The sequence below is a fragment of the Momordica charantia genome (assembly GCF_013281855.1).
Source record: "Momordica charantia cultivar OHB3-1 chromosome 11 unlocalized genomic scaffold, Mcharantia_2.0 BLBB01000011.1, whole genome shotgun sequence".
NCBI classification, from domain to species: Eukaryota; Viridiplantae; Streptophyta; class Magnoliopsida; order Cucurbitales; family Cucurbitaceae; genus Momordica; species Momordica charantia.
This window is the reverse complement of record NW_028275159.1, coordinates 8,449,113-8,465,074: the sequence shown is the minus strand read 5'-3', so window position 1 is coordinate 8,465,074 and position 15,962 is coordinate 8,449,113. Positions and strand designations below refer to the sequence as shown.

The 15,962-nt window shown below is 33.9% G+C and overlaps 1 protein-coding gene across 1 annotated transcript; it reads left to right on the top strand.

Annotated features, from left to right (window-relative positions):
- Positions 1–9,128: 9,128 nt before the first annotated feature.
- Positions 9,129–15,582, top strand: LOC111010405 (DNA-binding bromodomain-containing protein). The gene is given in 10 exon segments (XM_022283799.2): positions 9,129–10,082; positions 10,699–10,744; positions 10,870–10,948; positions 11,038–11,083; positions 11,165–11,263; positions 12,587–12,655; positions 12,731–12,904; positions 12,906–13,071; positions 13,350–13,495; positions 13,598–15,582. Coding segments are annotated over 10 exon segments (2,655 nt in total). The 5' UTR covers positions 9,129–9,614; the 3' UTR covers positions 14,960–15,582.
- The last annotated feature ends 380 nt before the right edge of the window (positions 15,583–15,962 follow it).

The window sequence follows — 15,962 nt, the reverse complement described above, 5'->3', positions numbered from 1 at the left end:
AAAATCTTGAAAATAAGGGATTAAAAACCATAGCTAACCCTTTGTTTTCCGTTTTGTTTGGCTGAGTAATTGAACCTTAAGATTTGGTAATTGAATCTTAATTTAAAAAATTGTTAAATGTGCGTTTAGTGATATATTTGTAAATTCGGAGAAGTTACGAATTAAATTTTAATTTAGACTAAAGTTGTATTGATTAATTTATTAATATCTTTTTTATGAATTTTGTTACAACGTTATATCATTTATAATATATTATATTTTACATGTTTTAATTTTAATAAACGTAAAATGAATTTATAATATGAAGTAATATATTTATCAAAATTTTAAACATTTTAATGTAATTCTGCATCTTAAAATTTTCAAATTCTAAATATGAAAACACTGAAATCATTAAAAAGTCGTTTTCAGAATTTCTACTGTTTGGATCACAAAATCGTTTTTTTTTTACTAAATGTATTAATTAATTATATATTTTTTTATTTTTAACATAACATTTGGAGAGGGAATTTGAATCCACCTCTTTGAGTTGAGGAATATGTCAATTACCGCTGATGTATGCTTGCTCTGACAAATGTATTAATAAACTAAATTAACTATATTTATAGTATGAAGAAATAGGCTAGATTTTAGATTGGGTTATCAACGATTTGTAAGATTTAATTGTACCGTGGATACCAAATTGATATTCAAAACCACAAATACTAAATTGAAACTAATTATAAATGAGGTGGATTATATTGAAACTCTTAAAATGATAGGTGCTCGATAGAAAAAAAAAATGATGGAGGAAAAATTAAAAATAATCCCAAAATATATGGTGACTAAATTAAAACTTTTAAACTACACAAATTAAATTCAAACTAATTCTCAATTATAATGACTAAATTGAAATTTTTAAAATTATTTGACCAAATTAAAACTATGCTTGAATCATATACACTATATTTATAATTTTCTTATGCTTAAATCATATAGGCTATATTTATAATTTCCTTGGCAAGTAATAATAATATATTAGATTGCTTTTATTTAGTTGATTAACTTGGATAAGTTATTAGTTTCTAGTTGATTATTTGTTTCTAAAATATCAAATTTAACCCTAGACGTAGTCGGGTGTATCAATTTTAACTGTAATCTTTTAATTTCATAAATTTGCATTTAAACTTTGCAAAATTCGCCCTAAACTTTAAAGGTGTTGTAATTTTGACCATTTGATAGGTTTTCATTTAGAGATTTATTGAAAAAAAGTATTATGATATATGTCAAATGAATTACAAAATATATATTTGGTATGAAATCGATACAATTTAGACAAATCAAAAAATGCAGTATAATATTGTTTGTATTTAAATTTGTAAGTTTTGACAGAGTTATTTAATGGTCAATTTTGTGCATTTTAATCAAACTCTTTTTTTAATACGTGTGGGGATGGGGAATCGAATTCACAACCTATTCTGTGCATTAATCAAACTTAATTTTGTTTGATTGTATTAAATTAGTGAATTATGAAAGTTGTTACATTTATATGTACTAGTGTATTACCACGTGCAATGCACGTATAATTTTTTTTTAATTATAAGGTAACTTAAATTTTATATAATTTCACGTAAAATATTTTAAGTATAATTATTTTAAAAAATAATTAAGATTAATTTTTATATATATTTATTATTATTGACAGCTAATTACTAATAATAAAATGTACTATTTATAATTATTTTTAAAATATACTATTATAGTTAATTGTTAATGATATATTTTGTAAATAAATAAATTAAAAGTAAAGGAAAAAATTATATATTAATAAAAAAGTAAATAGGTATTTTAATATTTTTATTTTTAAATTATTTCAACATAGTCCTTTATTTTATTTTTTTAATATTTTGTTTGTTTATTAAATATTTGTTTAGGGCTGACGTTTTGTTGTATATGTTGAATTTTTTAACTAAAACTAAATTATTTTATTGATTTAATTTTATATTATAATTAAAATTATTAAAGAAAAATTCTTCAAATTATATTATTAGAAAATAAAATGACCAAAAGTTTTATATTCTACCTTTTACGATTCTATACAAATTATTGTTTATAATTAATTTATTAATTAAACATTTTTTTTTATATACTGACTTCTATGATTGTTTTTTTTTTCAACAATAAGAACATGAGCTTGTAATTATCTATATTTTAAACAAATATTCTAAATAAAATTGCTAAAAAAAATACACGAAACAATAAAAAATATTAGTAACAAAAAAAAAGTCCAAATCCTAAACTAAATAAAATTGCTAAAAAAAGAAACATTCCAAATAAAAAACACACTAATTAGAAAAATAACAATAGTAACAAAAAAAATCCAAGTACTCACTATACACTCATCTTTTAGAGTAAATAGGTTCATTCTTGAAGATTGCTTGACAGATACTATTATTCAACTTTGTAAAATTGTGGAATGGTAATGTTACAAACCTAGTATTCAAGATATGTAGATTCAACATATGGCTCTCTTGCAACTTGATGAATATGTCACAAATATCTCGAGATGTTTTTAAGATTAAATCATCTTTGAGAGATGTTTCAAGGAACTAAGAATAAAAAAGTATTGAAACTTGTGAAAAATAGAAGAAAACCTATTTTTATAGTAGTAGAGGATAAAACGTTACAAAATCTTTTCAAATTCTAAAACTCTTTGAAATTCTAGTATGAATTTTAATTAAAGAAAAAATTAATTTTATGCTGTTGGAAAACTTTTTGCATTCTAACCTTTTATATAAATAGTATTGATCATTAATAATTAATAATTAATTTAATATTTGTAATAATATATTAATGACATAATTTGTAAATTTGTAAATTTAGTAAAGGTAAAAGTGTCCAAAAATGTTTTTCCTACATCCTACCTTTTTAATATAGTATAGATATAGATTGTTAGAATTTTTTTTGAGGGTATATATGTATTGTTAGAATTAATAGGTGGAATAGCATATATTGAATAGCAAAAATTGCGATATTTATCTAAGTTTAAAGTTTTAATTTCGATGAAAAAAGAATTATAATCAAAATTGTTACCAGCCAAATTTAGCGTTAAAAAATCAAAATTTCCTTATAAGTAATCACTTATTTTGGACTTCCATGTAAGAGGTTATAAACAACTTGAATTGTGATATGTCATTTTTTGGACAATATTCAATAGAATACGTTTTAGAGACGTTGTTATCTCAATTTGTAGTATTTTTCGTTTTTAGGATTGATTTTCAATTCATTAATGATTGTTGAATCATTTACCTTTAACTATAGTTCTAAATATCAGTCGACATGTCGACATATCCATGTTTCTATAGGTTCGACATCGATATGAGGGGGTAAATCGATATGTCCATTATAGTACAATAAAATCAATAAAACATGAAAAATATCAAAAAAACGTCACTAATATATACATAATATTAATATTGATTATTTTTAACTAATTTAGAAATAGGAAAATGTTTATTTTATTAATTTAAATATTTTTTACGAATTTTTAATTTTTCTAACTTTTACAGAAATATCCATCGACATCAACATTTTATCGATATTTCGATTGATAATTCTATGAAATTGAGATATTGACATTTCCATCGACATGGACATTTAAAACCTTGCCTTTTAACACGTGACAGTAAACCTAGTGTAGAAAAAAGAGGGGAGGTAGCCAAATTTGTTCCATAGGGTGGAGAGAGTATATGGAAACACAAGTGGAAGATTTCTCGAAGACGAGATTAATCCACGTGTGGTAGTCTCGTTTAACTATAAATTTCCACTTATTATTAAAAAAGAAAACACCAAATTTGTTTGTATTTCAACCTATGGTCCTTAATCTTTTGGAGGAGAGATGAATAATGTCTTATAATCAACTAAATATATAACTTAAAAAATGACAATAATTATTCATTTATTCGATCAATATTTAACTTGAATATTGACCGAGACAATTATAGTAAAAAATTGTTTAGATGATAATTACGGGAGTAGGAAGTTGAACTATCTCCCTTTGAGATGATAATAAGTGTCTTATTTACTAAGTTAGGTTCAAATTGACACAATTATAAAACGGACATCCACCATTTTTCACCGATCAGATGTTATGAGATTGATATGATTTAGAAATTGATTTGATATGATTTGAAATTTATAATTTAATTTTGAATATCATTTTGATTTAGATGTTTTATTCCTATTATAATTCGGAATCATTCTATTATAGATAAGATGATATGTTGTGTATCAAATGAGACATTGAATTGAATATGAAACTTTATTTTGTAATTCTCTCTCCTTTCTTTCCTCCCTAAAAGCCTAAATGTAACAGAGATCCTCTTGAATATCATACTGATCATCGTATCCATTTTTGCTAGTTGACTTTACCCAATCCAAGTATCTTTGGCTTCGGGTCTTTCCTCGGATTGTAGGATCACGAGAGATAATAGCTGCTCTTGATTGACGGAAAACACCTACGGTAGTTAAACATAAGTTGAAATTTATATTTTTCCCCGATTCCAAATCCTACATCCTTTCCTTTTATAATAATTTTTGAGCTGCTGTCTCTAATATTTTGGGGCGAAATCTGGTCGTGACAATACATGGTAAGGCTACGTAAATCATATGTGTATAATCATAGAACATTAGAGGAAATCAGACTAGCTATATAACTCACCTGGCATAATTGATTATGTGAGGAGATAGATATTATGCCAGGAGATATGATCTATCTGATAATGATACCTCCACCATGTAGGTGCAATAGGCTCGATGAACTACGTGTAATGCCAATACCACGTTTAGAAATGCACTCGTGGTAAGCCGATGTGAAATAGGTGCTGCCAAGGTAAGACAATAACTTGCTGGCATGACTCATATGCAGTTGACTCGTGAAGTAATAACCACACATGATGAAGATTGGAGTAAGGTAATAACTCACCGCGTCGTGTGATTGTTCATATGTGTTTGTGCAAATATACTTGCTACTCGTTGAAACTACGAGCGTGGAAGCATGAAAATTAAGGCCAATAGACCAGAATTTATCTGGATAAATGTTTGGGCAATGTTCAATTAAAAGTAAACAATCTATTACATTCAAGTTCGATTTGAGCTAGTTTAATGTTAGTTTAAACTTGAGAGAAACTTTAGCTAGCATACCACTGTGTCTAGTTCGTTATTTGCATGTATTTCAAAAACTTATTGTGACGTTCAATACATCTACCGCCTAGAAAAAGGTTTGTGTAAATATCAAAACCATATTATTTATTTTTTAGGTTGTAATTATACTTAGCTTCTCAATTAAAAACATGAATATGAATGGAAAAAAACACAAATATTTTTTGTTTACTGTCTCTTCAAATATATCATTATTCTTCAACAGGGAGGATTTAACTAAGATGAAGAATAAAAATTACAGTTATAATCAATTTTTATTATAACCACTAAAATATTTATTAGAGGAAAAAAAATATTTTTAGTCGGTTATAAAATTTGACCCTGAAATAAATAAATAAAACAAATTTAATTTCATAATTTCCTAGAAGCAGACAGTTTTTAAACAAATTGATTACGGTAACAAAAATAACAAATTTATTTTAGTCGGTTCTAAAATTTGACCATGAAATAAAGAAATAAAGAAATTTAATTTTATAGTTTCCTAGAAGCAGTCAATTTTTAAACAAAATTGATTGTTGTCCCTTTACCACGTGGCTTAATCGGAGCCGTTGACGACATGGAAAAAACCCAAAATGGGAAGGCAATTTAAAAAGAACGGCGACGTACGATGTCACGTGGCGGATGAAGTAAAACTGAAGGCACAAAATTGCAAAAAGACCGAAATGTCCTGTCCGGCAGACGCTTAAAATAATATATGAAGTGGTGGTTTGGTCAAAGTGCTGCGTTGGATAGGGTCCCCACTTCCCCTTGTCGCTTTCGTCTTTTTTCAAATAATGTTTGAAAATTTGTTCCACTCGCTTGAGTTGCGCGTGTTCTTCACCTTAATTTGCAATCCTATCTGTACACATCAGATAAAATATTTTAACTGTTTGATAGTTTGACTTTGACTCAAATTAACCTTTTTTCTTTTTGTTGTGTGTTGATAAGTTTATTTTAAATTTTAATGAAGCACAATGGGAAAGAGAGGCACCTTTCTTGACTCAAGCTTTATAACAATAAATTAAAATATTTCTAACTTATTTTCCTCCAAATAAATAAATAAATAAACATGTCTATATCGTTTTGTTAGAGATACCATGAGTGGTTTACATAATGTAATGAAAGTGTGGATTTCGAATTGTAACCTCCCATTGCTCGAAATCCGATGAGTGCAAGATTATGTGGGTGGGTTGGCTAAGACGACGTGACTGGACAGTCCGACTAGTATATGTGTTGAGTTATGAGTATGGATGGATGAACCTCATCTTTAATTTTGGGCTAGAGAAAAACACTCTTGACATGACTTTATATAGCGTGTGACTATATTGGAAGAATTGAGCGTAGGTTAATTACCAATTTTTATTGGAAAATTCAAATAGTATTGCAAAAAACGTAACGGGCTAGGTTTATTATTAGGATATAACAACTATTAAGACTTCTCATATAAATAAGAGAATCTCTATATGTGTGATAGATTCCAAGCAAATTATCGTTTATGTTGACATGGCATGGTCAATCAAGGTATGTTGAATAAACAAGACATCAGTGTACGTATGTTTACAAATACTTTATCTCTCGATAATCCATATATAATAGCATACAACTGACTAGACCAATTCAAGTGATGGTCTAATCTAAAAATTGACACATTCAACTTTTAATTTAAGATAATTGAATTAAAGAGTGTAATCAATAATTTAAATTAATTTGCCAACATGAGTTTAACTTGAAGATAATTAAGTCTATGATCAAGAGGTCATGAGTTCGAATCCCCAACCATTTTTCTTATACTAAAAAAATAATTTAAATTCGTTTTTTAATATAAAATTTGTAGCTATTTATAAATAAGCATCTTTGTTACATACTAATTTTGGTTCAACTTCTGGTCCTTTTGTATAATTTTTAGCTTCATTCTGGTAATACATCTAAGTTTATTTGGAACCTTTTCTTTCTTACTTAACATTATTTTTAGCTTCTGATATATTTTTGGTTGGAGTTGAATTTTTTTTTTATTTCTTGGTTTTATGAATTAGATTTTACGAATAATATCCAATATTATTAAGTTTCATAGTGTTAATTTATAAAACAACAAAAGTCCATATGCACCCATTTGTGTTTAAGGACTATATATATATATATATTAAGCGGACTTCCCGGTCACTGATCACTCTTTTGTATAGGGCATTTTGACTCTCACAGCTCAAAATTCTTTGAGAATCTTCTTCATCTTGTCTAAGTGTTCAGACACGCTCGTCCCCTCAAGCATCTTGCTTGGGAAAAACCGTTTCTGAAGAAACTTCATGTTTACCATTGTCATTGACTCATACATTCCCGTAAAGAGGTATAGGGGAGTCTTCCATCTTTTTCATGCAGACTCAATATATATATATATATATATATATATATATATATATATATTTATATTTATTTATTTATTTAGTTCCATATAAACCTTTCAAATTTACAGTGAGTGACACAGTGACAGTAATATAAAAGTTGACATCAATGACCCATTAATTTTCAACTAATATAGTTGAACAATTCTCATTTTACATTTATTTAAATCTTTCTTATACTCCATTGTAGGAAACGATAGACAAGTAGACCGCAATAAGTCAAAGGAGGTCCTACAAGGTGACCCACGAAGGCCGAATCGAGTCGCGCACGGCTCGGTTTCGATCCCTACTCGGCACTGAGCTGGCTCGGCCCAAGACCGAGCCCATTCTTCCTCCTCCCCAGTTGCTGAAGACGTCCTGGCCCATAGACCCACACGTATCACGACCCAGTGAGCCCGACTATCGTGAGATGACCTAGGGTTAGTTTTCGTGAAATCCTAAGGGGAAGATCAACCATAAATATGAGGGGAGTCAACCATTGAAGGTAAGCTGAAACACATGCTAGGTATCCTTAGCTTGCTTAGTTATTCTCCCATAGTTAACTTAGGCATTGGAGTTCGTGTGACAGTAGTCACACCGATTTAGGGTACTCGATTTTACAAGTATTCGGTCCCTTGGTCATTAAGTTTTTACAAGTATTCGGTCCCTTGGTCATTGAGTTTGGTGCGCATTTTGGAGAGGATCAGATAGACGAAAATCTAGGCATCAACCTACTCTATAACAAATTTCCAACTAGGTCATTAAGGGATCAAGTCAATAAATGTTGTTCTATATTATTCTTCCACATTTGCAGATAGATATTGATATTCTAAAACATAGACTCAGATTTTACATGACTTAGTAAGTAATAAACAAAAAACTCAAATTTAAACTTTTATCTTTATCATATATATATATATATATATATATATATATATATATATAACACAACTATTAGGACGATTTTGTAGCGTTCATATTCATTGTTTCTAGTTTGTCGTCCCTTATTTTTTAATTAAAATAATAGAATTACGTTTCACAATTGTTTCTTTATTTTTTAATAAAAAATAAAACAGGAACATGTTTCATACTTATATGAAATTATTGTTCTTTCATTCTTTGAAAATTTGGATTATAAAAGTAAAAATTTTATATGAAATTATTTTCAAATTTAATACTTTTACGTTATTTTTATTTTTTTAAATTTTATTATCCATTTTAAAGTTAAAAAAAATTGATAAAGAAAAACTGGTGCATAATTTTAGAAATATTTCTTAAAAATAAGAAATAAAAAACATGAATAGTTATCTAATATTTATATTATTTAAAAATTAAAAAAGAAAAAATAATAAATACGTTATTAAAGCTTAGTCTTCATTTTTAATGAATAAGAAAATTTAAAAACTTAATTATATAATATGCTAGAAAGGAAAGAAAACAGAGGAAACTCATAATTGCAGCACATTGCTATCCAAAAGCAGTACACGGAAAATCTGCAAATAATAAATAATTAAAGTTGGGCCACTCGCAAATCACCACTGGCCCATTAAAGGCCCAATAATAATGCTACTCTATAATACCTAAATAATCAGTGGATATTTATTTTTCTTAATTCCGCGTCAGATTGGTGGGAGGGAATCTAAAATATCGGGGCGTGTCCCACACGCGCTCCAGGGACGTGGGTTAAAAAAGGTTAAAAAAAAAAAGAGGAATGACGTAGAAGCACGGGCAGGTGGAAAAGCGCCACGGAAGCTGAGACGGGCAGCGGGCAGCACTGTACGCCGTCTTCACAAGGGTTAAAAATAAAAAAGAGGAGCGAAATGAAATTTCGATACCGGAGGCGGAGGGTCGGTGTGCGAGGCTGAGGTCCGGGTTAGGCTCGGATGTCACAGATGCCTCACGAAAAAGCCAAGCCAGCATCGAAAATAATGTACCAAAGCAAACACTGAGAGAGAGAGAGAGAGAGAGAGAGATAAGAGAGAGATAAGAGAGAGAGTAGAGAGAGAGAGAGTGAATTCTAGAGAGAGAAAGTTTGGTAGTGAGAGAGAGAGAGGGAAAGGGATGGGTCAGATCGTGAAGAGGAAGAAGAAAGGGAGGCCATCGAAGGCAGATCTGGCACGGCGGTCCTGCGGGGCACTGGCATCGTCGGAATCTGAGCCGCGGCGGAGTCTCCGGCGCCGGAATGTGAGGTACAACATCGATTACGACGACTTTCTCCAGGAAGACGAGGAGGAGGAGGAGGAGGAGGAGGACGAGAGGAGGAGGGAGAAGAAGCTCAAGCTGGTGGTGAAGCTGAACCAGGGCAGGGACGGAGGGCATCCGTCTCCGGTGGCCGGACTGCTCGCTAGGTCAGGGCCGCGTGGAGCTCACGCGCCGGAGTACGCCTCTTCGGCTTCGGAAGGGGAAGATGAGCCCGAGGGGAAGCCATTGAAGAAGAGGAGGATTGGCGGCGCTGAAGTAGACGATGAAGATGATGACTACGACGATCAAATTCGCGGAGATGAAAATGAAGACGACGACATTGATGAGGTACTTTAACATAAAACTGCTGTGGATCTGATGGGAAGAGAGAAACAGAGAGAGATTAGGGATTGATGAACAAACAAGAGGAGAAGAGAGACTGAGCCTGAGAACAGAGTGGGATTTGGGATTTGGGATTTTGGAAGTGCATACTTTTAACAGAGAGGGAGAGGGAGGGGAGTGTCCAGCTCAGCTGAGATCACTCAGATTTTTATGCAATTGGTCCAGACTTCAAAATTACTCTTACCCCATTTCAATTTCTCTAATTTCCGTTTCACTTTCTCTCTCTCTAGCTCTTTATTTCTCTCTCTGTGTGCTAGGAATGTGTCGGGGATTTGAGAGGTATTAAGGATTTTGAGGTCAACTGTCAAAAACTAACACCCCTATAGAATCTGATCACGCTCTCCCACCTTTCTCTCTCCACCCTTCACTCACTCACTCTCTCTCTCTCTTTCTCTCTCTCTCTCTCTCTCTCTCTCTCTCTCTTTCCATGTTGTCTGCCTTATCTGTCTCTGTCTCTGTCTGGGTCTCTTTCAAACACCCGTTTCATCACTCGTGTGCTGTATGTATGCGAATTTGTGAGTTTGTTTATATGCTTTTTGTTTGACACAATGGATTTTGACAGGAAAGGGGGAGGAAGGTGGGCTCAAAAGGGTCCGACTCTGCTCCAGGTTTGTGTTCTTTTCAAATGTATTCGTGATTCTAGTTTGTGGGTTTATTCCAATTGTTTCTTTTTTTGATCTTTGAACTGTGTATATGAATGGCTCTGTCTGATGTGTGATGTTTGTTTGATCAGGGACGCCCTCGGATCGATCATCCGGGATACCATTACCTGATAAGAAAACATTGGAGTTGCTCCTTGACAAACTTCAGAAGTACGGGGGGAATTGAATCTCTTCCTCTTTTGGGTTTTATAATGATGTGAATTCCAACTTTCTAGAATTAACATCTGAAATGGTGGCAGGAAGGATACGTATGGTGTGTATGCTGAACCAGTTGAACCTGAAGAGGTCTGCAAATTTTCCTCTCCCCTAAGTGGTTGTTTCAGCGTTCCTCAGCATCCAAATTTGAAATAATGTTTCTTGTTGTAGCTTCCTGACTATTTCGATGTCATTGACCATCCTATGGACTTTGCTACCGTGAGGAATAAGTTGGCCAGCGGATCATATTCGACTTTGGAACAGTTTGAGGTGGGTGTCCAATTCTTTGGTTGAAGATTTTTTCTTCTACTTGCATGTGGCTTTGGGGTTATCCATTTGCTGAGTTTTGGGAGCGAAAACCTGTCCTGGCTTTTCCTAGCTCTTGATGATCCAACGGTCAATAAACTGTGGAATGTAGCGTAATTGGGGGCTGACTTAGCGACAAACATGGTGCCAGATTCATCCATTCAGTGGATTTGTTAATGTGCCTGACAGTACTATGTTTCTTTGTCCCCTTTGGGTGGGGGTTAGAACAGTTGTCAGAATATCATTGCTTTGTACGTTGACGGCTGATCTTCTCCTCTTTCTTACTCCCTTTTCTCCTTTGTGGGGGGGGGGGGGGGGGGGGGGGGGGGGGGGTACCTTTAGACTCTCATCTAGTGAGTGAGACAATATGTAGGCAATATTGGAAAGGAATGTTGGTGCTATTATCTTGATCTTTTTCTTGAATGGTTTTAGGTGTTGGCTCATCTAGTCGAGCTTACATAGGTTGGAAATTCATCTGGTTGTACTCTCTATTAGGCCTATTGAAGTCTCCATACTCCTGCAAGATCACCCCCAACCTTGATCAAGTTTATGTATCTCTTTCATATTTATAGTTTGGTTTCGATGTCAACCTGAGCATAGCTTAATAATTAACACATATCTTCAACCAAAAAGTTGTGAGTTCAAATCCCACTCTCACCTATTGTTTTACAAAAGAAGAATTTATAGTTTGGTTTCGAATATGGACTGTCTCTGCCATTCAACATTATTAGACAAGTTTGGTAGTGGTGTCTCTCATTCATGGAAAAAGGCTAAAATGATTCTGCTATGTTTCACTTTTTGGAGTTTGTGGGAAACTTAGGAAACTTGGGATTTAGTTTGTTTCATGTTTCTAGTTGGGCTAGTTATGCTGAAAGCCTTCTAAACCACTCCCCACTCCCTCTTGGAGATGATTTTTTTTTTTTAATCTTATAGCTTTCTGGTGCCAAATAAGATTTCTTATCCTTTCTTTTCGTGTGTATATATTGGCAATCAAATATCATTGCTTCGCATCTAAGCTGTACCTTGCATTTTGTTATAAATGTAATTTTGTAGTTTTGCTATTTTGGGTCCATGGAGGTTTGTTTCTTCCGAAGCAGTGATTTTTTTTTTCTCCTTTTTTTGAGGGAGGGGAATGTTTTATACTAGATTGCTTCACAATGTTGTTTATTGACTACATAGTTGGCTATTGTCAATTAATTTAATTGTTGCATCAGCCCTTGTTTTAAGAAATAATGCTTGGTTAAGGGGTTTACTTGTCTTGTTAAATATTGAACTTCTTGGATGCAGAGTGACGTTTTTCTGATATGTTCAAATGCAATGCAATACAATTCACCAGAAACCGTTTACCACAAACAGGTATAATGATTCTGATTTCTCAAATTTCTTTGTTTCCTATCATTTCAGTTAACTAACATACTTGTTTTTCTAAAGGCACGTTCCATTCAAGAGCTAGCCAAGAAGAAATTCGAGAGGGTGAGAATGGAAGTTGAACGGTCTGAGAAAGAGTTGAAGTTAGAGCAGAGTACAAAGTCCAATTCCTTCATCAAGAAACAACCACCGAAGAAACCTTTTTTCAGGACATTGCAGGAACCCATTGGATCTGATTTTTTCCTCGGGTGCGACCCTTGCTGCCACAGGAGATATACTGAACAGTTCCAATCCAACCCAAGGTGTCAATTGTGAGGTACCGAGCAATATTGATGGCCAAATAGAGGGCAGTTTGTCCTTCCTTGATACTACTAATCCAGACAAGGCTGAAGAACTCTTTTCAGGTATTGTGAAGAAGAATTCCTCCTTGGTTTCAATCTTGTTCTTTAAATCTATCAATAGGATATTTGGACACATGGTCTAGTTTTAAATCACCAAAGTAAATCCCTGAGATAGCTCTGGAGCACAATTTTTCGTTGATATTTGAGATGGAACTTCTATCCTTTTTATTTGGTTTTCTTGTATCTCCAATAAATCTGCTTGATTCATGATTATTTCAACCCTTCAAGACAATTATGTCTTTCTACATGAGAATAAGTTCTTATTGCTGTAATTTTTATAGGGAGGGGTCTTCTAGGTAAATTGGGGAGGAAGACATCTGTGCTTGATGACAACCGTCGTGCAACTTACAACATATCTAATTCACCAGCGCCAAGATCGGAGTCAATATTTACAACCTTTGAGGATGAAGTAAGACAGCTTGTTGCGGTACGTCACAAAGAAACTGATTTCTGCAGTCATTTGTGGCTGGTCTTATCTTGTCCTGTGATTTTTATGTCTTTTTTTTACCCTTTCCTATTTTGGGATTAGGTTGGGCTTCATGCAGAGTATTCCTATGCTAGGAGTCTGGCTCGATTTGCGGCAACACTTGGTCCTGTAGCCTGGAAAGTTGCTTCCCAGAGGATTGAGCAGGGCTTACCTGTTGGATATAAATTCGGCCGTGGTTGGGTTGGAGAATATGAGCCACTTCCAACTCCAGTATTAATGTTTGAGAACCACAACCAGAAGGAACCTGGTTTCTGTAGAAATTCTACCAGCGAATTAAGAAAGGATGGAAAGCCTACGGATATTCCTTTGCCAAAGAAGGAACATTCTCATAGTGGACCAATTGCAGAAGTGAATACTCTTGCTAGAGGGTCCGCCTTAGATGGGAAACCATCATTATTTAGATCCACCACTCCAAATGCCAGTCCTTCTCCGCAGCCAAACCTGCAGTCGAAGAATTTTACCGAGGGAGAGAAGGTTAAAAAGCATGTTGAGTTAAATTCCTTGCCCTCACCAAAACAAAATAAAGTTGATCTTGGCGTAGAGAAGCAACTTCCAGCCAATCCGAATATGACTACTTCTAGGTCTAGAGATATGGCGTCAGTAAACTTAAATCTTGTGCAATCTGCACCTTTTAAACTGCCTGCTGTTAATGGTGTTGTGACCGGAGGATTGCCGAATGGAAAATTCCCGAGCAATTGTTTGAATAATCCACTGGTTGCCTTATCATCCTCTAGTTTGCCTTCTCAAACAGCTCCCATGGCAACTTCCCACGGACAGGACCTGGGTTCCGGTAAGCCAGTGCAGTTGATGAGAATGATGTCTGAAAGAATCCCAAAACAAGAGAACTCATCCAATCAATCCTCATCCGATTCTCCACCAGCTTTGTCATCAGTACCTTCTGCAATGAGAGACGATTCTAACAATGCTGCAGCAGTAGCTTCTCGTGCGTGGATGTCAATTGGGGCTGGAGGGTTTAAACAAGTCAGAGAGAATTCCACACCTAAGAGTCAAATCTCAGCAGATTCACTGTATAATCCAGCTCGTGAGTTTCATCCACAAATCATGCGACCATGGGGAGAGTTTCGTGCCGGAGGCAATCAGCTTCAGTCTGAGAAGAGCAATTTCCCTATGCAGGCATTTGTTCCACAAGCCACTCTTGTAGCAAATGAACAACAGCTGCAAAACCGGTCCATGATTTACCCTCAGCTAGTTCAGGCCGACATGTCTAAGTTCCAGTTGCAATCAACTTGGCGAGCTCTCAGTCCACATAACCAGCCAAGGAAGAAGCAGGAAATGCTTCCTCCTGACCTGAATATCGGTTTTCAGTCTCCCGGGTCCCCCGTAAAACAGTCCTCTAGTGTTCTGGTCGACTCCCAGCAGCCAGACCTGGCTTTGCAACTTTAAGTGAAGGCTAGTAATGCGAAGAAGATTCTGATTAAGAACCTGCAACCTTTGGGGACAAAATCTGAGACAACTTTCTTCTATGCTGCACCAAATATGAGAACAAACCGTTTATCGGTACGACACAGATGATCTGCATTCTGAACGAACCTGTAAACCTAACCAGACTTCAATCTTGTATTCATAGGTTGGAGAATTCATCCTAATTTATCCATTGGGAAAGAAGAATGTCCACAGCAATCAATATCTAATCTGCAGGATATGGGATGCTCCTGTAATCCGTAGCAGTTGAGGGAAGGATTTTAGCAAACCAACATTGTTTTTTCCAGTTTTCCTCCCACTATAGAGAGGATCACTTCACTGCCCTGCAGAGAGTCCAGACCGGCATCAAAGATCAGGTAGCCCCACCATTGAAAGTTGAAAAAAAAAAAATTGATTTGCTTGTGTCATTGCTTTGAGCTGCTGAAGAAGTTTCTATCTGACAAAAAATTGAGGATATAAGTTTAGTTTTTGCCTTGTAGAATAGTTACAGGTGGATGAGTTAGATCTCTGTAATTACTTTGATGATAAAATCCCACTTCATGTAGTTCTGCTGTTTTAATACATGCAAGATTTTACCCACCAAATGCCATAATGTTGTAACTACTGTCCTCCAGTTATGCTGTGTTTCTTGCCTTTGAGATCATTTTGGTGGGGGTTGGTGTTTTGTATTTGGCTAAATGTGTTAGTCGACTACATTAGAGTTTACGGCGAGTAAGTAAAAAATAGAAGGAAACTAGCGAGTTTTTCGAATGGGTGGATAAAGGGCGGTGTAGAGACGATTTGTGAGTTTAATTCTATCGTCTAACTTGTGATTTTTAAAAATTATGTCCACAGAATCATGCCCCTATTTATATGTGTTAGATATAAAATCTTGAAATGACCGTTTGCGGTATGAACATCTCTCAAGATATTTGGATATCCTAGGATGTCTCGTATTTTGGATGTCCTTTTGAAATATGAGTTT